The following is a 27,114-nucleotide window of genomic DNA, read 5'->3' as shown; positions in this document are numbered from 1 at the left end:
TCCTCAAACTCCGATATGTCTTTCAACTACGAAACAAAATTCCTGGTGCCAGTATCACAGAGGGAAAGGCTCATGCTTGACCTTGTTAAGCAAAAAATTGGAAATGTTCTTTGCAACCTCCCAAGCCGGTAATTCCTGGATGCTTTATATTGCAAAATTCCCTTCCGTCACCCTCTGATTATCATTGCTCATTCAGCTCACCATGGTGATGCAACCACCCACTTGGAGCAGTGGCAAAATTTATTTCTAGTGCTTCTGAAACATATTTAAGTTCATGGTCTTCAATACTGTGCCATAAAAGAAGCCTAGAAACATGTCTGTTAATGTGCTTAGCAAAGTTATGTTCATTTATGTGTTTCCACTTAGGACTAATCTGTATGATTTAATAATCATCAGGTGGAATGCCCTTTAGTGTCCCTAGACACCCCACCAAAATTAGCACATACCCTCCGCAGAGAATAAATTGCTAACTAGCCACTTGCAGGGAAGATGAGTCATTTCTGTGGCTCACATAGTACATTCTCCGTATCTCCTGTTGTGGTTCTCTTTCTGTGGCTGATTAAATGTATTATCTTTTTCACCCATTCTTTACAAAAGTACTTTCCAAACTGTTGATTAGTTAAGCTGCAACCTCACATGTGATTAGGGCACAGGACTGTGAGTCAGGCAGCTTAGGTTCCCTCTATGCTTATGCCACAAGCATCCTGCATTTTCCTGGAAAAGTCAGTTCAATGTCTCTGTTCCTAAAACACAGAGTGTTCATACAGAGATTAATGTCGATTGTGAATGCGAATGTGAATAATGGCAGATTAATATGCCAATCCCACAGGTATGTTTAACTTAGCAATACTATAAAGTAAATGCGTACCTTTGATAATGTGATTTCAAAATGCAAATGGCCAGTAATAATTGTACCTTCCACTGCTTTTCTGCTGCATATTAAATTGTTTAGGTATATTCAAACTGTTTTATTTTTAATTTGAAAGCATTCTCTTCTTACTCTTCATAAACTATAGAGGCCTTAGAATTAGGATTTAAATTTATAACAAACTTGTCATATAAATTATAGCATTAAATTCACTTATCGAGATTTTTAATTAAGTTTATTTGTGCCTCCTCTTACTGAAAATCTTTAGAGCTGGTGTAAGTCAATAAACATCTATTTACTTTTGCGCCAGATCTAAATTTGAAGTTACTAACTTATAAAAATGTTTCTATCAAAATAGGAAAATCACTTTTGAGTAGAATTCACTTCATTCTGTAATAAGTTAGGTTTTTAAAAGGAGTGACTAAAACTCAGAATGCAGAAGTTCACAGATTCCCATTCATGACTATGGCAACTTTTGAGTTTATTCAAAATTGAGAAATGAGTGTTGCTTGAAGTTTTCTGGTCACCTTGAGCATGCTTGGCTATATGGTGATGGCAACATGCTCACAGCACTTCCAGAAGTGGGTACTATGTGGAGTAGGTGGATAGATCCACTGTATACAGTCCAGACCCACTACTTGAATACCTGCATCATTCTGCATCTTTTCATGCAAAGATCACAAAGCTAATTTTTATCCTCACCTCTCTTCATTATGCACACAGATATTTCAGGGAAGTTCTGAGATATCATGTTTGCATGACCAATACAAGAATAAGACTCATCTAATGACTTCAACTACTACTTTAGTGGTGATATGGTAGTATTATGAAGAAATCAGCAGATAAGAATAGTTTCTTCATTTTTGCATAGGAAAGGCAAAAGTAAATTTAGTAACTTCAGGAATTCAAGTCATCAAGCCACAGAATGCCAAAGCAGGATGAAGATGTAAGCTATGCTTTGTTGAAATACACTGCTCTTCTCTAGACGTGAAGGACAATTTGAGGTTTCTCCTCTTGGGTGCAGATGTGGGAAAACCAGTTAATGATGCTGTTGGACTCTAATTTTAAAACCACAGCTCTTGATTTTAAAAGGAGTAGAATGCAATCAATACAAGATAACTGATATTGACATGTCTCCAGTTTTGTTCCTGAGAAACATCAATGGTTTGTGCTAACACCTCTCTACCTTGCTTCATCAATTTTTACACATATCCCTAAGAACAGAGTTCGAAGTCTGGTTCAATCAAGAGAATGGTGCTCTGGTGACTGTCTCACTCGGTACAACTTTCCAACACACCAGCAGAGCTATGGTCTACTGCTGCTCCCTGGGAAACAGACTTGGTTACGAAACAGCACAATGAAAGAAATCATGGGAATAGTTACAGAAAAATAGACTGTGCCTTACATAAAGTCTTCCCTAGAAATGCAGTGATTTACAGGTTAAAAACGTTACAAAAATGCTGAATGTGCAATCGCTTGTGATTGTAACAAGAAAGGGGCTACAATCATTTTCTTAACAATGTTGTCTTAGATATCCTACCAAAATGACACTGTAATGGCAAAGTAGATGCACAAGTCATTACCACCTTCAGAAAACTGCATTTTGTTGTTCATAGCATTTAAAAAAATGAATACCTTTCTTAAACCTTAAAACAGTAGCTAAAGGTAGACAGGGGGTTATGTGTGTATGTACACATTTCCGAAGCAAATATGTATATATGTATATATACATATATATACAGCTGCTTAAGTATTTGACTGGCCCCTGGAAAACAGTAGTTTTTACAAGGATAATGTTATAAAGCTCTGTCTGGTTGGCTTTTTATACAAGAAAGTATCTTCCTACATTTTTTTCATTACAACCCTAATTGTATGATGTGGAATATATAAATATTTATAAATATATATATAAAATTTTAATATGAGGACTCATTTTCCCTGTATCCAATGCAAATGCCTAACCCAATTCTGCTGTTCCAGAGGCATCAGGATGGATACACATGTATTGAAAATGCTCATTGCTGTCTATCTCTGACCATTTTTCCCCTGCCATGCTGCAGAGACCATTTTCCATTTTCAGCTTGTACTTACAGAAACATTTCAGAGAAGCAACCAGCCTCTCCCAATGCTACTTTTCCTAACAACCACATTACCACTCCTTCATGTAATTTTAACTTACTGCCTCAGAACAAAAAAACAGACCACAGCATTCAGCTGGGGATGTCAGCTGTCCCAGCTGAAGTGGTTAGATCAACATGTCATGAAAGAGCATGAACCTAATGGATGAATGAAAGGATATGAGCTTTTTCTTAAAGTAAACCTCCCGAAAGCCCTATTGTGGCAGACAGATTAACAAAGTTTCCTTTTCTGTACATAATTAACATGGGAATAATATATGGGTAGTCTAATCTGGGCTAAGGAGAACCAGCTTTTGAACTCCTGAAAATAAATGAGGGTCATTGCTAAGCAAGCAGCTACACAAAGTTGCCTAAAGAATTTTTTTCTATGCTTTTGTGTCTGTTTTAAGATAAAAGAATCCACTTAATAAAAAAATGACCATGTTAAACTTCACCAAAGTGTGATGCATATTTAAATTGGGCCTGGGACTGAAAAATGTGAGGTTATATTTAACAAAGATGAATGTTTTGTTTCATACTCTAATTAAAAACCTTTGAAAAAACACCAATTGCCACGACACCTGATTTCTATTCTCTTTGCCTAAAAAACCTTGTTATTTAACCTGTTTGTAAAGGACAAACAGTTTTCTCAATGTTGTTTTTAATCTCAGTTTGAAAAGACAAAGAAAGCAGAATAACAAAGATTTTCTTCCAATGTTTATTTTTTGGCTTATGAATTTTTCAATGTTCTAAAAGCAGTGGGTGTGTTGTGATGCTACCAATGAACCTCACCCATTCACTCACATTCCCAGCTGCCCACACCGAGGCATGCAAACACCTCACCTTTGCAGCAGAAAAAAAAAGACTGTAATCCTTCTGGCATCACAGGAATAGAATGCACAGAGACTAAAACAAGCATTAGAAACTATACTTCCTGATGTATAAAATCCTTTTAAAGGAAATAGACCTCAAGCCACAGTGACAACTTTCCTGACACAAGAGTCAGCCCCTTCTTGGACACTTTTTTCATGGGAGGCATTGGTACTGAGCAGTAGGAGAGTCACACACCACAGTCCTTGACTTTTATGCTATGTTGTGGCACTCCTTGTTTTCAGTGTCTGGGTGGCTTTTGCCCACACCAACTCTTTGGTGTGGTGAATCTTTCTGCCCCCCACCCCTCAAGCATCTTTCCATCCAAATGACAAATTAGAGACAAGTAATAGATACCCTTTTTTTTTTTCCCCAAAGGAGGGAGAAATACAGTGGTTCTGGTTTTGGTTTCTTTTATTTTTCAAAATTTATTATTATTTTATTATTCAAAATTTATTGCAAGAGAAATTTAGACGCAGTGCTAGGATGACATTCTTCTGTGTATTGCTCCACTTCATTTCCTTTGATTTAATCAGTGAAAAATGCTGTGTTTTACACAGCTTCCTTTTAAAACTTAATCTAACCCATGTTCACATTAAACTGGTCCAAAATTAACTTCAAAGTTTTGCAAATTCTGTCCAACTTTGGCCTGGCTAATTTAAGATGGAAGCGAGCAATGAAATTCAATACCAGAGATTTTTGTGTGATTTGCACTTCAAAGGGGAATTTTGCACTTCCCAGGGCTCTGTGGGTCTACTTTTATGATATAATGGTGCATACCCCCTGCCATCTCGCGCCAAGAACACCTAGCCCACAAATCCCCTTCCTCTTGGTGACAGCCCCCCTTGGACTTAACCAGAAAAGGCTGTTTAAAATCTGTGTGAAAACATTATTAGTTCCTTTCCAAGCAATAGACATTAAATTTGCTACACAAAGGTTGCCCATCATGTTACTGCCACAATGATTACTAATTAATATTATGTAAATACATAAATATTAATAACAACAATGCCAATTTCTTTTTCACCTCAGTAAGCTTTAATTAGCGACTTTCTGTGTGTTTATACTTCTTATATATGGCTGTCACAGATACTCTTCAACAGAAGAGCTGAAGGCTTGATCATAACAACTATGTAGCCACTTAACTTATGTTTCTGAAGCAATAGGTTAATAAAGGTTTTTCATTCCAGTTCTCAAAGTCTGGGCCCACTGATCCATATATAAATAATTCTTTTGCCAAATTTGTGAAAGTGAAAAGCACTCCCCTTGGCACAAGCACAATGTAAAATTTGAAAGCACAAGGTCCTTGCCTACCAAACCTGAGGGAGCTGCTCATGGGTTCACTGGCTACAGACTCCCCACAGACTCTTCTCTTGCTGTACCTTCACTTCACTGGTCGCCACCAAAAGCATTCTGACAATATTATTTCTCACAAAAATGGCATTTCCAGAGTATTTGAAAGGTCTACGGAGCTATCAACTACCTGAAAAAACAATTAGAACTGTCATAGTCCTGAGTACTCCACAATTTAGTATTGAAGAGGATGCTGTAGAAACACAAGCATGCTGGATTAAAATATTTTCCTACTTGCTTCTTTAGAAACCAGAATAAATTCTCCTTTAACTAACAGAATTGCACAGATAGAACTGAAGGAGGAACCTGGCCCACGTTGCCTTGTACGCTTTTCTTATGGCTGCATCACTAGTCCAGTTAAAACCTTGTTTAATGGCTGATGTGTATCTCTAGTTGATTTAGCCTCATTTTTAGTTTTCAATAATATGCAGATGTCTAACCCCAAGAGCCATTACACATATAAACATTTTTAGCTCTCAGTTTGACATATGTATTTTGGCTGATTAATTTTCAAAATATCTATTTGTACTTCTGCCAAACAGTCTGCCATTTCCATACGAGACTCCAGTTTATGCACCAGCACTTTATAAATCTCCACATGAAATCTTCCATGTTTATTTTTCTTCAAGAGAAAATCCCATTTAATAAGTGTGGGCCTCTTTTCTTTATAAGCATTTTACTATTGAGAGAGTACCTTTATTCTTTTCTAAGTCATATTGGTGTTCGGGTTTTTTTATTATAGGAAGAGAGGAAATAAAAATAATACTAAAAATATATGGTATTTCTACTGTGGGCTTTATCTACACATAGCTTAAAGCGCATAACCATCATTTTGTTGTCTGATGGTACTGGAGAAAGCCTAGTACTATGATGCTAGGAAGGGAAGAAAAAAGACTTATCTGGAGTTGCAGCCAATACTTTGTCCACACCCTCATCTCCTAAAGGACGCCTACTTTGTTTCTGACTGTGTTTGGTGCCTTTCACTATGTGTGTTTCTTCAGGTGTTTAGTGTCTAGAAGTAAATTGTGGAGAATGCCTTTAAAGGGTGTCAACAGATATTTTATAATTTATTTTGGAAATTTTCAGCTCTCCATTTGATATATATATTTTGGCTGATTAATTTTCAAAATATCTACTGGCACTTGTGCAAATATAAATTTATGTTTATAATTTACTCCCCCCATCAGAGAAGTGGGGTACCCACCTTCTGGTGCAAGAAGGAAATGTAAAGCTGGGGTAGGAAGGGAAAAAAATCACATTGGCAGCAGCATCCCTTGTCATCCAGCCACAACGCATCAGCTTAGCATTCAGTCAGAGCTCCACAGAGTTGGGATATGAGATCCATGATGGCATCTATCCTAATTTTTCAGATCCTGTCCCTCTCCTGAATACCCCAGTAATCACAGAGCTCAATGAGGTCTTCACTGGTTATTGCATTCACCCCAGTCCTCACTGGTGGCACCATGAGATACAGTCCTGATGCTGTGGGCAGTAGGCAGTGCTTCCAGAGTTAGCTTAGAGCCTTCTCCTTCATTTCTAACATATATGTACAGGGCTTTACAGTGGCTCCCAGAGGGCCTCCACGCTGCCATGGAAGCAACTATGATTTTATGCTGGGCGACCTGGCTTTAAAATATTTGATCCAGGACATATTAACAGCATAGCAAGAGCAAGCCTAGAGACTCTGCATGTTCAAATATTTATGCTTCCTGGGTGAGCCTGGCAAGAAGTGCTGCCAAGTGTACTGTTATCAGTGTCCTATGCTGGCTAATTTAAAATTAACTTGGGCACTGCCTACATGAGTCGCGGCAACATATTTGGCTGAAACTGTCCTACCCCTCCAGGCAGGATACAGAGCTTGGGGGAAGGTGGAGATGAGGTGAATCATTTTTGTGCCCTTCAAAGCCTGAGCTACTTTGCCAGCTGGAGAGACCAACAGTGTAATTTAGGCAACCATATAGCAGCACTAGAGACAGCACCTTCACTCAAGGGGGATGTGAAAGAGGATCCTGACAGGCATTTTGCACAGTTCCTGCACTGGGAACACCATCCATAGCTGTGACAAAGGTGCACAGAGGCTGGTGTTTCACCCATTTGCTCAGAAGATGCTCAGAGAGCTGTAGCTCTTAGAGTAAAATTAGGGACATACTTCCCATGATTTCATAGGCAGGACAATAGTTTTCAGGAACAGGCATTTATCATAAACATTTCTTTTCAAAAAACCACCAAACACTGAAGAAGTGGGAGAGGAAAATAAAGGGATGTGTGAGGTTTCTCATTCTGTCTACAGTTTTCTCTTGGTGATACTCCAGAACTGGACCCTGATATTTTTGCCTGCTAGTTTCCTTTTCAGTGAAAAACATTTAATTAGCACACAAAGATCAAGCACAAGCATGAAATAATATCAAGCATCTCGGGGTGCATTTATTTATGGCATTGCTCCAGATGAATGCACACTATTGTAAAAATAATTCACTCATTTCCTAGTGACCTTTTAATTATGTACACAGCCATATCAGGCAAAATGAAAGCTTAATCTGTTTTCAGGAGACAGAAAGTGCAGTTCCCTGCCACAGAAATGATCCGACATGTGGGAAATCAAGGTTCCTGCTCCTTGATAATTTAAACATAGCGGAGCCCACTTGGTTTCTGAATCTCCCGTCTAAGCAGCTTAAATGTCACTCCTTGCTCTGCCAAACCAAGTTTTGTGTTTGACTATTGCTCTCCACTTGTCCTGCTGCTTAACTGGCAAATGATTTCACTTAGTCAAGCCTATTTCAGGAGCAGGAGCACTGTTAAGAAATTGGCTCTTAAAAGGAAACAAAAAGAAAGCAAGCAAGACGTCTTCCCTGCGGTAGCTCGGTGCCATGCAGGATTATCTCAGGTTTCTAGTTTCCTAGGAACATAGTAACTTCCCCATGGGTTGTTTTGTGGGCGGTGTTTTTGAATATATGCTAATTCAGCTTTCCTGACAGGGAGAGGAGCAGTGTCTCAGTTACACAGCTCTCCTGACAGCAAACGGTGGTGAGAGGCTGCTACAGAGCCAGGCCATGTGCTCACGCTTGTGACAGGACCGCTCGCCGGCCCGTCGGCAGCCCTCGGTCACCTTGGTCGCTGACAGCGGGGCCGACATGTGCCTATGACCATGGAGATGAAGGACTCGGGCAGCGTGGTTCTGACAGCCTACCATCCCCACAGCCCGGCCAGGATCCCGGGCATGGAGCAGAGCTTTGTGCAGGACATCCCCACCAGCCATTCGCCCACCAGCAGGTAAAGCCTGAGGGATGGGGACCGGTGCCATGCCCTGACACGTTGCTGGTGTCGGTCGTGGGTTTTGCTGACTGTATGTCAGCCCGAGAGCATTTCCCGATTGCTCGGTCACTTCACGAGCACTTTGCTCTTGCCCGTTTCTTGCCTCCACCAGGGAAGTGATTCAGCCGAGTGCTGCTGGTCGGGATTGGGAGGGGGAAACAGGAATGCTTATTTGAAATCTTGTAAGTCAACAGATCAGGCCAGTTTCCTGGCTGAGATACTCAACAAGACAATCTCCAGGAAAAAAAAGCACGTGAATCAGGCTGCTTTTCAGGTCGTTTAGGACTATTACAGAAAGTGAGAAGACTGGAGTGACTGAGTCTGGTGCTCAGAAAGTTGATTCTGGCTTTGGTTTAGAGTATTATTTAATTCCTTCCCCATTCACCCACCAGGTTAGGACCGGACCTTGCCTTTTTGTGAAATTACAGTTGCTGCTTTGCACACTCACATACACACAATGGGAGACTGAATCGTTAAAGACAGTCTAAATAAGAAAATTCCTTTAGGTTGCAGGAAACTAAGCATTGTCTTAATTAACACAGTCGTGTGTATGTTTACTTCCCTGCTCTGTAAGAATGCATGTATTTGCACAGTTCAAAAACAGCAGTTTGGGCAATTTTATTGTTTTAGAAAATCTGACCTTTCTCCTAAACGTATGTGTCTGGGTTTTGCAGTTTTCTCCAAAAGAAGTGGTATGAAAGTTCACACTGTAAAAAGTTGAAGAAAGTAGGAAATGTTATTCTGTGGCTTGACTGAAAAAAAAGAGAACTAAAGTCTGAGGAAACAGTAGATGTCATTATCCTCAGGAATTAAGTCTGTGGCTTCTTTTAATAAAAATAATTATACTTACTTCATATTGTTTATTTATAGCCCGATAGCTATTTTGTTTTCAATGTCATTATTTAGGTTAGCTGCTTCTTCCTGTTCTTTGTGTATTTCCCTGGCTGTCTCATAAAGATAACTCCTTTGTTCTGTTAAACTGTTGTTTGAGAGCAGTACCAAAATACACAATTTCATGTTAAGAAAAGAAACACAGTCTGGGCTTTTAGACGCAGTAAGAAAGGCATTTGCTACTCAAAACAGAGAGCAGTGGTTTGGCATTGGATTACTGGGGAGCATGTCATTTCTTCCCCAAGGAAGAATGCTAAACTCAATCTCCCTTTGAGTCTGTGAGAAATGGAAATGTGGTGTTTTGCTATTTTTCTTGTAGGTGTGCTAATTGTTTTAAAACGCTCTTGAAACTTAAGCTCAGGGTGTATGAGGGTTTAAATCACATACATATCACCAATGAAAAGCAGAAGTGCAAATTGCAGTTCCTGAAAGAAAAAAAGAAAAGAGGATCCTGGCATTTTGATGAGGAACATATTTTGGAAGCTCCTGCCATGAGGCAAAGCCATGTATCTCTCTATATGTCTGCATGTCCATAAGATTCTGGTGCTGTCTCCCCTTTCTTGTCCTCAACTTCCTGCAGCTGTCTAATAGCAATAGCCAAATTCTGCCATATGGGCAGTCAGTGACCATCCGAGTTTCCAAAGCCTGTTCAAGAGAGGGATTTTATTAAACCCAGCATGCAGTCCTCTGGAATGCAGAATCCATGAAGGGAAATGCACTGAGTGTTTTAGCAAATGGTAAAATAGGCTCTGGCTTAATCCCTACTTCATCTTCTAAGAACTCTTTCCTGGACTGCATTTTCTGTATAGTTTCCTCTGCCGCCATCCTAATGCAAGAAGCTTTACTATAGACTCTGTCTGGTGTTTCTTGATCCCTAGGGCAGCCTCCCACACTACGGCATGCTAACTCCTTGACCCTCCAGGAGAATGATTTAAAAAAGCATGCAACAAACAGACATGTTGTCTATTTTTTGTCTGATAACAAAAGTAGTTGGGACCCAGAGCCTGACTTTCCTCTGAATCTTGTTGGGTTTACTTACATGTAGCTCTAACGAAGTCCATACTTCAGATATATGAGAACAGAATCGGTCTTGGTTATTAGCCCTCAGTTTGATCAACTGCTGACCAGTTCTCTCTCAGTTTAAGAATCAAGATCTTTCCTTTTCTTTCCTCTCCCTAAAACTTTTTTCTTGCTTTGGAGCGATGCTCCCTTTAGATCAGAACAACAGCTCCACTCACCAGAGCCAGGCTTGGATGTGTCTCCCAGCTATGTTTTCTCTTGCAAACACTTTCACTTTGGGAACTTTCTAAGCAGAGGTTTCTCACAGAAAGGGGAAGCTAATGCATCCTCAGTCAGCATTACACTGCTCAACTTCACACTATTTAAAAAGACGCTGATAAAAAAGAAGGAAAGATTTAAGTAGCCATCATGAACCTCTAAACAAATGAGTAATCATACACACTCTTGCCAATCCAAGTACACAGCCGAGAAGTGCATGGACACCAAAGTTAACACTAATGAAGTAACTTAGATACATCAGACCACTTGGATTCACATCAATCTACAACTCTTGAAGGGCCAATCAGGCAGGCATCCTGTGCGCATGTCTACAACATACACTGGCAGCATTAGCATCAGCATGAAGTATAGCAGCCACAAGTATTTTCATTCATAAGCCCAGTGGGAGGAGAGTGTATATACTCCATTATATGTTAGGGGATATTAGCTGGTGGGCTGTAAGGGGGACAGGAGAAGATGTGCTTTAGCTGCTTCAAATGGAAGATGCATCAGTGTACAGTGAAGGATGGTAAAATCATAGGTGTAATGAAGGGAAGAGCGGGATGAAAGTTTGACTACATAGTCAATCATAGCCATCACCAATCTGCAAAGGAGAATTTGAGCTTCCAAATTTGCTGTTAGATTACATTAATAAAAAGGTTAAGAAGAGGGACCACAAATTCCAGCCATTCTCCAGAACAAGAGAGCATCAGGGGGACTAAAGATAGCTATACTTAAATATCTTCTCCTCAACTATCTATATAATTCATTTCTATCTTTCTCCTTTTGTTCGATCTTGCAGACTTACTTACTTTACCAGTTCCACACAAGGGGTGAGCCCTGAAAACTGCACTGTTGAGCTTGCTAGAGGTCCAGGAGAAATATCCAGACAAATCTTCCTTTAATTTCGTTAATGCAACTAGCAAGTTCATTTTTCATTTTTCTCATGGGGCATTCAGGTCCCTTCACTTTGCTTGTCATCTGTTTCACATGACTGCAATTGTTGATAGTATTTGTATTATTCATATCTTCTTTTTACTTATTGCTTTTGAGAACAAGGTGTTGGAGACATCTCTGTTTTCTTTGCCTGGCAGTTAGACCAACTCCATGGCATATGAATATAGCGGGGAAGGTTCCTATGCTTGTAGCATCCCCCTCACTTTTTTTTAATCCCGTTTCTTAGAACTCAGATGTCACAAGCACCAGTACCAAACACCCCAGAATATCACACTATCCCTTTCAATACAGATACTGTCTCAGTGCAAAAGTGAAAGTGCTGATTTATTTATGTAATGGTCAACTTTTCCATCCTCACTTCACAGAACTGAGGACTTTGTAGACATGCACAAATATTGGTCCTGGATTATATAAAGGAAAAGTGAGACCATGGCCATATGTCTTCCTCGCATCTCCTTTTTATCCTGCTAGGAGAAGCTAGGAGGAGTTACCCTGTGCTCAGAGGAAACAGGCATGACCTCTATGCCAAACGGCCAGTGAGCTCTCTAAGGTAATTATGCAATTAGGGGAGTACAAAGCATTCCTAAGTGAGTCATGCTCAAGCTTTCCTAGACTCAAGTATGAGAGTTAGTGAGTTTCTCAGCCCATTTGTTACTAGCATACCTACCAGCAAAGAACTCATCCTGCACTGCAAATCACAGATATTTCCACTGCAGTTAGTGGCTTAGGCTTACATGTGCATGAGATAAGAATCAGAGGAAAGAAAAAGCATGTTCACAGGCTTTGCTCCTGCAGAATGGGTTTAGAGCAGCTTTTAAAGGGCACATCAAGCTGTTTATACATGGAATAAACATCTTTATAATCAATATTCATGCAAAGAGCAGCATATATACTACCAAACCTAGGACCATGCTACATAGGTAAAGGTCAAAGTGGATTTCAGCACCACTGAACAACGCAGCCAAGACCCCTTCTTAGGGTCTCTCCTAGCCCAGGGCAAGTCTGGCACTTCCAGTTGTTTCAGGGAAATGCCTTTCCAGTCTTTTAATGTTCAGCATGTCTCCCTCCTCCTACTGTCAGAGGGTGACTTTCAGGCAGGCATCACTAAACTACAGAGTCAAAAAAACATGAAAAATTTCTGAAGTTTCTGTGTTGCCTTGAATTACCTGCTGGTAGCTTCCAGGATCCCTGCTCTCCAAATCTACAACTTGCAGATTTGGGGCCAATAGTAAAGTCATTACACTGGACAAGCATGGCACCAGAGCCTTTTGCAATATTCTTCCTCACTTGTGAGCCCCAAGATACTACAGAGATATGTCATGGTGAGATAAAGTGTCCCAAAATAATGACTGAAACAAAACTGGAAAAGGAGCCCTTATGCACCAAAATTTGGATTGTTTTTATCCCAACAGAAGCAGATTTTATCACACTGAAGTAAGGTCTGTATGCCCTGAGGCTGGGTGATCTGGGTTTAATTTCTGTCAGCATTGATTGAGCAGCTCCCCTGCTCAGTTGTATACAAGTGATGTCAAGAATGTCTTCTAAGTGATGCAGGATAAACAACCTTAACTATTTTGGATGTTTATCTCACTCTACCATAAACTTCCCCAGAAGACAAAATAAAAAGCTGGCTCCTTTTCCACAGTAAATCTTGAAATGACTTGGGCCTCTTGCAGTAACTTGGACTCAAAAACCTATGAAATAATTGAAATTTTAATATGTACTAAAAGTGGTAAAAGAAAACCCCACAAAACAGTAGTCTAGGAAAAGACTGTATTGGCACAGGTTAGGTAAAAAATAAATTTTGTGGAAAAAACACTTTTTATAATTTCTAGCAGCTTTCCAAAATATGATTTTTAAAGTATATTTTTTATAGATGCTAAGAATGATAATTCTTAATAAAACATTTACAAGGAGGATGCATATAAATAAGTCAGACAATAGTAGACACGCTTTTCCTGTAGGTTTTAGAAATACCTACAGAATGTCCTCTGGGAGCCTTACTGAGGAATGTAGTATTTATAGCCAGTTCCTCATGTTATGGTTGAAACTAGAGTTGGCTTCTCTGGTTTCTTTTTAGTTTGGTGCTCCTGCTGCTCTCCCTGGTACCTCCATATGTAGAGCTGATGGAAAACATCTGGCACTGTCCCTTTGATCATTTTGTTTGGTTGAGCATTTAGCCAGCTGCCCCATTCATTTTTAACTAAGAAGTCAGTCACTTATCTCTGATTACATGAGGGTTGGAGCTGCCCACAAAAAAAAAGTAGGACTTGAGAGCCCTGCGTGCCCTACACAGACACCTTCAGATTGCATCTGGCAGACTGACAGCACTGGCATAACAAACCACCAAGAATCAAGAACTGTAAAGTGTTGTTTTTGCACAGGAGATCAAAATAATTCAATGTAAATGTGTGGAAAATGTGCAGTGATGGGAACTGCAAGACACAAGTATGGAATACTGGTAAAAGTCCTAGCTAGAACAGTATTTGAAAAGCATCTGGTTAGCACTGTACAAATATAGAATCACATCCTGAAATAGTGAGGAGTATCCATAGCAAACAATCAAGTTAACATCCTGGATTTTGGCTAACCACAGTACTAGCAGCCACTTGGCCCACTGCAGTGCTTTGCTCCAGCTGGCCAGGCAGCACAGCAGAGTAAGGCTGGCAGGCAGCACGTCCGTCATCAAGGTGGGACCATGCTCCGTGCAGCCTTCAGGTACCACCGTGGTGGGTGCATTAAAACAGCATGGGAGGGGAACCAGGAGAAGAATGCCCATAGTCATGTCCCAAGCTGGTGACTGAAGGCAGGCATCCTATCTAGTATTTTTGCCCCTTTGCCTGCCTCCTTCTTTCTCTCTTGGTGGAAGCAGTCCCCATTGTGTTCTTCCAAGTCCTGTTGTATGTGTCAGGGACTCGGAAGAGGGAGACAAAAAGAGATTGCAAGGGGGGGGGAGGAAGAGGGGAGCAGAGGAGGACAGGAGAAGAACCACCTTTACAGGTATATGACCTGACTCTCCTTGTGTGCAAATAAAAGGAGTTGGAGTGAGAAAAGAAATGTCTCCCAAAGAATGTTGTATGGTGGGGTCATTTACAGCTGACCCCCAAGTCCCACCAGACACACGTGGCAATGGGTTTTGGAATGGCATTTAGGTAGTGATTTTGAAGTCAAAAGCTGAAATGGTTTAAAAGACAGGTTGTTTGAAAATGAGCCCTTATTACCCTGAAGAATTCTAGCAGAGGTCAGCAGAGCACAAGTCTTATGAGGAGCGGCTGAGGGATCTGGGGTTGTTCAGTCTAGAAAGGAGGAGGCTGAGGGGAGACCTTATCGCTCTCTACAACTACCTGAAAGGGGGTTGTAGTGAGGTGGGTGTTGGTCTCTTCTGTCAGGTGTCCGGAGATAGGACAAGAGGAAATGGCCTCAAGTTGAGGCAAGGGAGATTTAGGTTAGATATTAGGAAAAATTTTTTTACTGAGAGGGTTGTCAAACATTGGAATGGGCTGTCCAGGGAAGTGGTTGAGTCACCATCCCTGGAGGTATTAAAAAAGCGAGTGGACAGGGTACTCCAGGGCATGGTTTAGGGGGCATGGTTAATGGTTGGACTCGATGATCTTGAAGGTCTTTTCCAACCGAAATGATTCTATGATTCTATAAAATGCTTTAGTTGGCACCCCTTGTAATCAATGCAAGGGAAGGACTGATGCTCTGTGAGGGATCCCTCATCTCTGTAATTCATTTTTTCCCCTGCCTGCGTCTGTTAACTTTCTAGATGCTGCCAGAGTCTCTGAGGAGAGTGGAACAAACACTGGAGCAGGGAGCCTATTATCAGCTTGTTCTTTTGAAGACGGTTATGTTTTCTTATTTAAGATGCTATGTGTAATACTTGGCTACTGTAAGCCTGTGGGATTTTCAAATGTGCAAAATAATGCAATTTAGGATGGACCTATGCTGGATGTTTAGACAGAAGGCAGCTGAACAAAGGAGAGAAGGTAATCTCTGCTACTAAGTGCTGCCATTATTGAATCTCCCCCTGAGGACTATAGAAGCCTTTTATAACATCCCTTTGTGCAAAAGTTGCTCTGAGCATATAATGAGCAAAATAATGACCGTAAGTCTTTTGGGGGAGGGTGGAAGAGAGCCCCACTAGTGCAGAGAGACAGAGGGGAGTATATGTTGAAGACCTATATCGGATGTAGAAGTCTAGCTGGGTTGACATCATTTACCAGCTGAAAGACAAGAAAAGCAAGACGCAAGCTGGGGAACTGTTTTTTAAACATCTGTGGGTGAAACCTCAGGACATTAGATATCAGGTCACTCTCACAGTTTGCTACCAGAGATAGAAGAAGCTCTAGAGCTGTAAGTCCTCATATTTTACTACAGCTACTCAGAAAAATCCTAGCTTCCCAATGGACAGATTTGGGCAGTAAATAACAAATTTATACAAGGCCTGAATTTGACTCACTGAGTAGTATGTTCCTTGCTAACTATGCCCCTGCAGACATCACAGAGTCTGCAGTTACCCAGACTCTGGGTTAGTCTATGCAAACTCTAGGTATGGTGATGGAGAGCCTTCCCATCAGTTTCTCTTTCTCTGGCTAATAAAAGTTCAGAATAAAATATCATCCAAGCTTATTTTCTAGCCCAGTGATGATCATACCTAGTGGTCAAGAGAGAATCTAAAAGTGAGAATGTCAGATCCTTTTTAATGCTAACATTAGTATGAGAGCAAGAACTGGATAGATGTAGCATTCGATCTAACATGAAATGCTGTCTTTTATATTCTAGTCTAATAAAAGGTCAATAATAAATCCTGCAGTGGAACATCAAGTGGGATATGAGCCTTGTTTATACACATGGAGTGAGTTAATGGATACTTAGGTGCAGTAATGGAGGTTTTACCTCTGAATTCAGTGGAAATGGGATCAAGCCATCAGAACTCAGATCTTTTTGTCAATAACTTTGCTTACAGGGCATGATCTGATTATGCTATCTCTTGTCTCAGCTCAGGCTGACTTCCTATTTAATAGGATTCTTGCAGAATAAGACATCAGTATGAAATCTTAGATAATTAAAATACAACGGTGACTAGGCCTGTATTCCTTTTGCAATACTTCCCCCCCGTTATTCAAATATTTTGTAAACTTGAGTTCTAAATACATTTCTGGATGTATCAGAGATTAATATAAAATCTTTGCTGTAGTTACAGGTGAAACATGGAGCAGGGGAGCCTAGGGCATTCTCTGAAGATGTTTTGCAGGCTTGGCTGTCCTTGGCCATTTCTGGGCCAGATGGTGCCCATATCATGCATGTGCAAGGAAGTGAAAGGAAACAGCGAGCTTATCCCAATGAACAGAGACAAGGGAAGCCTTTGTACTTAGGCTGCAGAAGGATTTCACTTTGAAAGTGCTCACTTTTGGAGAGAGGATGGACAGAAGGAAGCAGAGACAGCTGGCCAAGCACAGGCGAGGGGTCTTTTAAATATGTGGGAATCTTTAGTCTCCTGCTGAAATAATTGTGTCTGCCCTGTGTAAGATCCTTCTTAGATCTTCCACTCAGAGGATGCATTTCCCCATAATCCCCAGTGATCTGCTGCAATCCTTTGGTGCTGCCTTGCTTGCTTGCTTTCTTCCCTCCCTCTCTCTTACAATTAGCAAAGGCAATTAAACCATGAGAATTCAAAGATAACGTTATCGGAAATGTGAGGTTTCTGGTATTCATTTATTCTTGCTTACGTGTGTGTGTACAATACATACAAGCCCATAGATGGAGCATGAAGCTTAAGGCTACCCATGTGTCACTGGCAATTCACAGAGTATATGGCAAACACCAGAATTACTTATCCCACAAGTCAGATATTAACTGGAATCTTCTTCAAGCATATTTCTGCAAGTCCTCTGTTGCCTCTGACAAAGAGTGGCAATTAAAAATAAACAAAGGAACCTACTATGTCAATTTTTGACAAGCCTTCTTCATTATACAGGACCTCCATGTTCTGTATTTAGGAAGCACACCACAGATTTTTGGGAGGGACATTGACTCTGCAGCTGTTTTGTGTGGTCAAGAGGCATTTCATCCTTAATGGACGCCATCTTTTATGGCTTTTTTTAACTACTGAATTTTTTTTAAAAGATTTAGCTAACCCAGACCTGAAGTTAACTGTGCCACACTCAGCAATGCAGTAAGACCATGCAAACCAAACCAGCTTGCTTCAGTCTGTACTGAACACAGGGAAATCTGCAGTTAATTACATTATGTGCCATGCAACGAGTCACTGTAGTTTTAAGTAATCACCCATTTGTAAGGGGAGTTTATTGTCATAGGATGTCCTTGGAGGCTCATTTTCTCTTTCCAGATACAAACATGGGGTATGATATTCATGTGGGTAATGAAGATGTCTACAATTAACAGTTAGTGCTATCAAGAATTCTAAAAGATACAGTAAGTCGTAATTTTCAGAGTTAACCTTCTCCTGCGTATATGGAGACTTACTGAAGCAAGAAGGAGGTGTATTGCTTTTTTCTTTAATTCACAGTCCTTTGGGTTTTTTTGCTCTCAGACGCAGGACACTGAAATTTATGTACTATTGGTGTTTAAGGCCCAGTTGTAATGCCTGTATTCTGACAACTACAGAAAATCTGTATTACAGGCAAAAAGGAACCAAATAAAGCAAGGAAAAAATTTTTAAAAAGTTCAGTCTGACACCATAAGGTTTAACAGCAAGGCAATAAATCCATGGCTTTAGTGGATTTCATGATTACCACATAACAATTACAACACAGGAATTCAGGGTATCTTTTTATGGGGTGGCTCCAAGCAAATCCGACCTCCCTTTGCCTGTGTCCAGGAGCTGTACAGTGATGTTAGCACAGCATTTTGCTGAAGCCAATAAGCAGATGCAGTGCCGCAGTACCACAGCTATAGTGCTTCTGGCCTGGGGGAGCCAGTGTCCAGCCCGCTGACATGGCTGTAGGTAGAAACTTGAAGGCTGGAATTCAAAGTGTTTAGACTAATGCTTCAGGACTGATAAGAAAAAAAAAAGGGTACATTTTTTCTGAACAGGCCACTTTGCTGATGAATAGGTTAGGCTGGGTATTTTCAGGTCTAACTGTGTAAAGTAAATAGTATAAAGTTATAGTGCATTTTTCTCAAATATTTTGCAAGCTGGAAGTGAAGCTTTATCCAACTTACTTGAACTGTAACAGAGTATATATCTCATTCATTTGTGCAAATCAAATTCCTACCAGAGCAAAGCATATGAAAAAGGAGTGGTGCTTGTGATATTCAGTTAGAAAAGCTTATTGACAATACTATGAAGGTATTCATCATCTGAATCCCTGCAGACTCCAGCAGAAGAGTCAAGGGTACAGCAGAGATCCAGAACTAGTCCTGATGAATAAATTTAAAGAAGATTTTAAATTTTTATTCGGTTAGATTTTTTTCCCCTAACTTAGCTAATCCATGTAAAGAGTAGAGTTCTGTTTTTCCTAGAGAACAGAACCTAAAATATCTTCATTTCTTAAACAATAGATAAGCCAGTAAGCATCTGAATATCCATTAGAATCTTTTTTCTAGTTAAATCTCATCAGCTGGATCAGGAATATGATGATGTTCAGAGGCTGATTTGAGCCACATTCAAACACTGTAAGTAAGGTTCATGACCTTTATTCTTGAGCTGTCAGTTCAGCCTTTGGTTTCTGAATCATTTCATGGCATTGATCCAGGGCTTCAGTTGTGCTGAAAAAGACATTGACCACTGCATAAGTGGGTGGAAAAACATCATTCAGCAGTAAGCTGGGTATATCTGCTGAAAGTATGTCTGTAATTCTGTGAAGGAGATGGTGTTACTAAAAACAGATCGGTTTCTAAGACTGCCTTGAACCCAGCCAGCTGTAGTTAAACCCTCAAAGGCTGACAAAGGGCATTCCTAATTATATCAGTGGAGTGGACAGCTAGATTAAGTTACCTCCTTTGAGACTATTGCTGATGAGTTTCCATCACTGGGATAGATTTTAGATTTCATCCAAACCAAAGGGGACCTCAGGCTGTGCCTCAATAGAAATGAACCAAAAATTGAAATGATATGCATTTGTGGGGTTACCCTAAAGCCCTCAGATAGCCACATCCCATGAATTCACTGGACATAGCAGTAGCAATAACATTTGATAGGCAATCTCTGAAGACTTTTGAATAAATTTAAACTTAGTATTGGATTCATCTTTGAAATTCCGTAAAGCAGTTGGCATCAGGTGCCAGGAGAATAATAGATAGCCGGAAGAGTTTTCTGATATCTTTACAGAAAATGCGTATTTATGGCCTTGGTCATCTTAGGGTCTTACAACATTCACTGACGTCAATACACTCAAGCAACTGGTATAGCTGAAGATAATATGCTCAGTATTTATTTTTCTGTGCTTTTCTGTGTTCTATATTTATTTAAAAACTTAATACCACTTTTCCATCATTTGTGACAATCTATAAAATGAGTAATGCCCTATAATGTGGGTACAGCAGACTGAATTTAGTGTCTTCTGAAGATCACTTGAAAGTGGTGAGTAGGTCTCGGGGATAAACAATGAACAACATACACTTACATATGGTGAGAGGAGTGACATATTCTTACAGAAGGGGAGGAGACTTCTTAATCTTCAATATCAATTCTACATTTGATGAAGAGAATTTGCTCACTTTGCAAAACTGCTGCTACGCATTTTATGTTTGAGAGACGTAAGGAAAAATCCTGTTTGCTTAAGTTAACATTTATGCCACCATTGGCCTTTCTCACATTTAAATGATGCTACCTAAAGCCAGAGAGATGATACAGTGCTCTGTACATGCTAACTGGAAAATCCTGTTTAGAATTACACAGTATGATGGGACAATCAGATAAGTTGTGTCTGTAGAGAGGACATGTTTGTTTTAACTGTTGAACTGTGGAGGTTATAGAGAGTTGAATCTTTGAATTACAAATGTAGTTGACATCTCACAACATTTAAGGTCAAATCCAAAACTTCTCTTGGCAGCAGTAGGCTTTGGGCTTGTCTCTAAAGATCTAGATGTCCCTGCAACCAACTCTATATCCTTGATACAGGTTGCAGTGCTTAAAAACGAGAGCAACAACTTTAAGAACACAAAAATCAACATAGTGACCAGTGACTATTAGACCAATATAATGAATGCTTGTAACAAATTTGTTTTAACTAGCTCTGGTCAGGTTTGTCATTATCTCAACCCTTTGTGCCCCACGTTGGGTGCCAAAATGGACTGTCGTCGTTTAACTCCAGTCAGCAACTAAGCACCGCGCAGCCGCTCACTCACTCCCCCCCCACCCAGTGGGATGGGGAAGAAAATCAGGAAAAGAAGTAAAACTTGTGAGTTGAGATAAGAACGGTTTAATAGAACAGAAAAAAGGAAGCTAATAATGATAATGATAACACTAATAAGATGACAATAGTAATAATAAAAGGATTGGAATATACAAGTGATGTACAAAGCAATTGCTCACTACCCGCTGATCGACGCCCCGTTAGTCCCCAAGTGGCGATCCCCCCACCCCCACTCCACCCAGTTTATATACTAGATTCTTTTTGGTCATTTATGCTGTTCACTCCATTCTCTTATTTAAAACCTCTTAATTCAGTTATTGAATTTCTCTGTAATTGCGTATCTATTGAATCCACTTTGTGCATTTATTGGACTTTGATAAAAAACAATAAACTTAGCCAAAAGCTGCTGAACTACACAGGAAAGATAATTGAGTGGGGTAGTTCTGTAATGGTCACTCATGATGGAAAAACTTAGCAAGTTCGATGGGATATTTTTCCTATTAAATTCATCATAGTCACTTTTTTGGATTGCCCTCAGAGAAATATACTTACAAATGGAAATATTATCACAAGTTAGCACTGGACCCCAAAATCCAAACAAAACAATGAAGCAACACAGACTTTCCTTCCTATTCTGATTGCACCACTGGAACCACTGCCTAATAGAGGGATTTTGTTTGAAAAAACTTCCTTCTGTGTTTTTTACAGTGCTGTGTGTCTGCATTCCTGTTCATTTGTATGCTTGATTAGCTGAAATCAAATATGTTGATGCAGATCTCCAAGCAGTTATGAAAACTCAAAGTGAGCAATACTAACAGGAAAAAAATATTCTACATTGCAATCTTCATGGGAATTGCTGTGCAGAAAGGAAAAGAGCTGACGCAAAATCATGTATGTGTTTTCCTTTGTGTTATTTTGTCATTATGTAACTGCTCAGAAGTTTGCTCTTTAGCAGACTTCAAATAGCTGTGTGGACAGGTAACAAAGGATGCACTGTTTGTGTCTCTGCCTCATGCACAGCTATCCTCTGGCCGGTAGCTGGAAAGAAGTGACTAGATTTTAGTAAATTCTGTAAGTATCAAGCTGTGGGATTTTTTCCTCTACCTGCGATATTCTCTATGCTTTTGATATTGCTTTTGACTTTTGATGAGTTGCTCTTTTGTGGTTTTGCAATAAGTCCTATAGATTTTGAGAACGGGGAAGGTGTGTTGGTTTTTGTAGTTGATGTTGTACCTTTTAGGGATGAATCATTGAATTGATTTTGATCATAGACATCAGTTTAAATAAATATAAATATAATTTTTAGGTGCCTAAGATAAAAAGATTGTTTGACATTTATGTCATCCTATCTGTATTTTCAGAATATGTAGCTTATGTAAAGATAAAATAAAATAATACAACAACCAATCAGAAACCTAACCAAGGAATCTTCCAATCATTAAAAGAATCTAAAGGAACTTGAGAGAAAACTCAAAATTTAAGAATGAAGTGGCAGTTAGTTAAGGAACTAGAAAGTGCAGAAGTAAAAAAGAAAACATCTAAAATCTACTTTTATAACAACCATGCTTTCATATGAATGCTTTTGCTATGCAGATGAGGGGGTTTTTTTGCATTTGTCTTGTCATCAGACAAAACTTGGCTAGTCAGTCTTTGAAAATGAGACATTTTTGAAAGCATTGGAAGAGATCTTGCTGAGTAGATACACTCTTCCATTACTAAGTAGTGAAGTGAAGGATAGACCAAAACCATGACGAAAGATCAGGCAGAATTCTTTAGTTGAAGGTTATTTTAAATGAATCTCAACTTCAACATTTAGTTTTGATGTGGTGCTTTATTAAAATTACTGATTTAATCAGGCACTTGTTGAAATCAAAGCTGCTGAAAAGTTCTGTAACTGCATTATGTGCAAAAGAAAGTTTGTGACTAAAATATTAAATACTGATTGTTGAAATCAAAATAGTTACTCAGAAGTCTAAACAAGTAACTGAAACACACTGATGTCACTAGGCATTTCAACAAAGAAAGCGTAAGAAAATACACGTTTATACCAGATATGATGGCAGAACTTTTTTGGAAGGTCAAGTCATTTATTTGATGCAACCCTTGAAATGCCTAAGGTCAAATTATTTATTACACTGTATTTAAGTAAGTTCTGACTATTATCTTATACAATATGTAAATAGGAAAGTACTGCTTCCCTGGAAATTATGATAAGAGAGTAGCTTCTTGGTTAGCTGTGACCTCATGCTACAATCCAATATTTGCCTAATGAAAATGAAATTTGTTTATTTTGCATAAAGAAACCAACCAGATAATATCTGGAGTGGAAATTCTTGACTTATACACTTCTACTGTCTGTACCATAGAGTTTTCTGATTTGCTCTATTTCTAAGCACTTTGAACACCTTTTGATGGATGGGCTGATTTTAACCCCAATGACAAGATAACTAACAAGAGCAACTCTGTGGCTCCTTTGAGTTGCTGTAGTTGTCTAATTTTCATTGGGCAAAATTTTTATCATAAACTATTCTTAGTGGTACTTTCCCTGTGTTTCCTGCAGTGTTTGCTGGGCGTGATTCACATATTATTATTCATATTCTGTTTCATACAGAGATATTCTATATAAAATTGTTGAATGGTACTTTTGTCACAGATGGACACCTGGGGGGAATTAATTGTGTTGTCCAGTTGCTCATGAAGGACAGACTCAGGCAACTTCTAAGCTTGACTGTGGGATGTGCCAGGGCATGCTCTGGGGTCCTCCTGACCCATCTCCTAGCTCAGATCCTTGCCTCAAAGTGTTACAGTGAGGCCAGAAAACTTTCCCTGTCAGTTTTCAGGACTGTAGCTCTGCCTATGGCTGTTGTATAGACAGAAAGTGTAGGAAAACCAAACAAAATAGCTGCCCACAGACTCACGTACCTCCTGGAGCTGTGACAACTGCATCTATGTGAGCATTTTCTGGAGGAAACTTTAGAGGAATAGGCAGTTCACAAATACAAAATGGCTTAGTTTCAGTTTGTTCCTTGTTTGATCAAAAGTTATTCTCAAATTCCCACCAAGGCCATAGGTGCTGTCTGGTAGTCAGCTATCTCCAAACTACTCATTCCCTCCTGGTCTATTAGGACTCAGAAACACAAGCAAGTTGCGATGACTTAACAAGCTGCCACTTACACCGTGAGCTTCTGTGACTGTCCAGGGACCTGCTCTTAGCACGGGGTAAATAAAGAGTAACTTAGCTAGGCTTTTACATCTTTCATGACAGAATAACTGAATTATGCCACATTTGCCATGGAGTAAACTTTCACATGATAGTTAATATAGCTCAGTTGCCAACCAGGAACATTTCCAGCAGTAGCAATAACATCATTTGTCTTAGTTCTTAAAATGTTATGCATCTGAAAATCTTTCCCCTGGACCAAAAGAACTCCATAACTCCACCTAAGAAAGAAATCTTCTTGGGTGATACATAGATATGAAAAAAGGGGCATTAATGCTTCCTCCTGTTCCCACCACCACCTTCAGGGATAGGAAAAAACCATTTTTTTAATCCATGTATCTCAAAAATTCTGGGCCATGGTAGTTAACTGTCAACTTCTTAAATAGCAACACAGCATCAGGCATCCTCACTAAAATGATTATCAAGCAAAATTTGATTTATATTGGCCATTTCACTGGCATTATCATTCATCAGTGCAGGATCCACAGTACAAATAACTTGGAGAAAGAAAGCTCCTTGAGAACATGTGCTAAGTTCATCTAAAATTTCTTTCCAAGGCCAGGAGAAGATTAATGCAGTCATGAAAGCAAAGGCCTGGTGCCTCTGTCAGTTCCTTTTCCAGTTGCTTGAATGCTAAAATGGTCACAGAAATTTCCTCTTCAGTATCACTGCACAACCCACGTGCATGCACAGCTCCAGCACAAGTGATGGCTGCAGCCTGTGCAGGAGAAATACCCCTAACTTGCCTGCCAGCCAGCTGGCTTGCCTTAATTCAGGCTCCAAGGCTCAGACTTGAGCCCGGACTGCTCTGTCTTGAGAGTCAGAAGTGCCAGCAGTGCAGAGGCAGAAGCACATGTCCCACCTCGACTGGTCACCGTGCCCTCCCTGCAGGAAAGCAGCTCCAGCTAGGATGGCTTCCAGTCAGGCAGCACTCAGTTTCAAAAACATCCATGTAAAAGCTGGCATCTGCACAAATCACAGGTCTGAGGAAGTGCTGGAGATAGTTGTAACTGTGCTGGAAAGGAAGAAGTGGAAAGCCGGGAACCTGTTTAAAGAAACAAAGCTGCAACGAGGGTTTTATTTTCTTCCCACTGCCTTCTGGCAGGTGACCTCAGTGGATGCATGAATGCTGAGCACTACATGGCAGCAGTCTCACTTCAGTTCAGTTTGAACCTGGTTTATGAACAGACAGAGAGCTGTCTCCCATTGTCCCTGCTCAGCCAACCTACCTGCCCCCATCCCCCCAAAAATTCCCAAGACATTGGAATAACCTCCGATGCAGGCATCAATGCTCTCAAATGCAATGGCACACTCACCACACACATTTGGAGAGCTCGTCAGAGGACAGAGTCAGCATTTTCCTTCCTTCAGCAGCTCCAAACTCTTGATGGTCCTTGTCCAAGCACTGCTGATTTAAGTTTAAGTTAAAAACAAGCAGCAGTTTTCCCAGCTCTTGCTTTAACTCCATGCTGCTGAAAAGGTGATAAGGGGCAATTTCAGTACATTCCCCTTCTCTCCCAGTGCACATATGGATTGTTTTATAGAAAAGGCAAAGCAAGAAAGGGCAAAATAAGAGAGAGAGAGATTAAAATGCAAACCAAAGAGCTTATTAATATGGCAAAGCTAGCATAATGCCATCTGGTTTATGTCTTGTCCTATTTGGAGCTTGATCCTGCCGGGTACTTAGTGCTCAGGTTGTTCCCTACGGCACTCTCCAGACCACGCTTAATGTTAAGTGCTTTACTGTATCGTGGCCAATGTGCTGAGCACCTCAAAGGAATCAGCTCTTGCTTAATTTTTCTGGTCTGTAGAAAAAAACTCTTTGCAGCTCTGAGCCCTGGCACTTCTGACCAACATTTTTCCTTCCCCACCCCACTCCAACTCCCATATTTTTTCTTTTTTATTCTGAATAATCAATGCCAAGCAGGGTTAGGCCACTGGTTGCCCACTGTGGAAACTCCAATGTAGACCACTGGCCTCTGAGGAAACTCCAGGGGACAATATTTTAGCCTGAACTGAGGTCCTCCCTGGAGTTATTAAAAATTCCTTTTGCTCAACCTGTGAAAAAGAAAAACTTCAGCTATAGAGCAGAAGGGAGAGTGTGTAATAAATTCTCGTGCATTGTCAGTGTATATTCTAAAGGGGCAATGGGCTGTTAAATCAAATCAAAGAAATCCCTAGAAAACCGGGACTCATGGTGTGCCTGACAGCATACACTGCATGAAATACTTCAAGTCAATAACTCTAAATGCAGCTGTCACCACAATGTGCACCTTCCGTGAGCTCAACTTTCATCTCTTTCCAATAACGGTGAATCTTTGTGAAGAGTTGCTGTAAATTATGATTCCTAAGCAAATTTTCAAATTTTATAGCCAGATCTGTAACCAATCTGAAGACTATAATGAGAAAGGGATGATGAAGCAAGCAGAGACACTTCTTGCTGTCATGACAAATCTGCTCAAGGTTTTAGTTTCAGGGTCAAGCTGCCATAATTCCCCTATCAACTGATTATTACTCAATGCTTTAAAAATCCTTGAGGTGTATACATTCACCATGGTATCATCTCTCCCATGCTCCGTACCCATTTGTGCATCCGTACATGTATGTGTGTGTGCGGGGTGTGCTAGTCACTTATGTGCATCAGCTGTGGTGCTCAAGTGCAGACACCCAGCATTTTAGCCATGTGGAAAACCAAACTCCCCAGGAACACCCCTTATCTGACCCCTCCTCACTCTCCACTTCTCCCACAAGAAAATTTTATTGGCATTGCAAACCCACAGCCATCTTCAAATAGCTGCTATATTCTCTAAGCAGCATGCCAGAAAGAAAAATAAAAATAAAGGAAATATTTACCTCTTTTCCTCAGTTATAAAATTGGCCTAGAGCCTGAAAAAGACAAAGTATAGTCCTGGGTCACTGATCACA

General features: G+C 40.1%; 1 protein-coding gene across 1 annotated transcript in view; it reads left to right on the top strand.

Annotated features, from left to right (window-relative positions):
* Positions 1–8,189: 8,189 nt before the first annotated feature.
* Positions 8,190–27,114, top strand: part of ARHGAP28 (Rho GTPase activating protein 28) — a 77,155-nt gene continuing 58,230 nt past the window's right edge. Inside the window, exon 1 of the mRNA XM_052787091.1 lies at positions 8,190–8,478. Coding sequence (XP_052643051.1) covers positions 8,348–8,478 — 131 coding nt within the window. The 5' untranslated portion in view covers positions 8,190–8,347. The remainder of the gene's footprint in view (positions 8,479–27,114) is intronic.

Source organism: Harpia harpyja, chromosome 5, assembly GCF_026419915.1.
Source record: "Harpia harpyja isolate bHarHar1 chromosome 5, bHarHar1 primary haplotype, whole genome shotgun sequence".
Lineage (NCBI taxonomy): Eukaryota > Metazoa > Chordata > Aves > Accipitriformes > Accipitridae > Harpia > Harpia harpyja.
The sequence above is the reverse complement of the archived record's forward strand: the minus strand, read 5'-3'. Positions and strand labels throughout refer to the sequence as shown.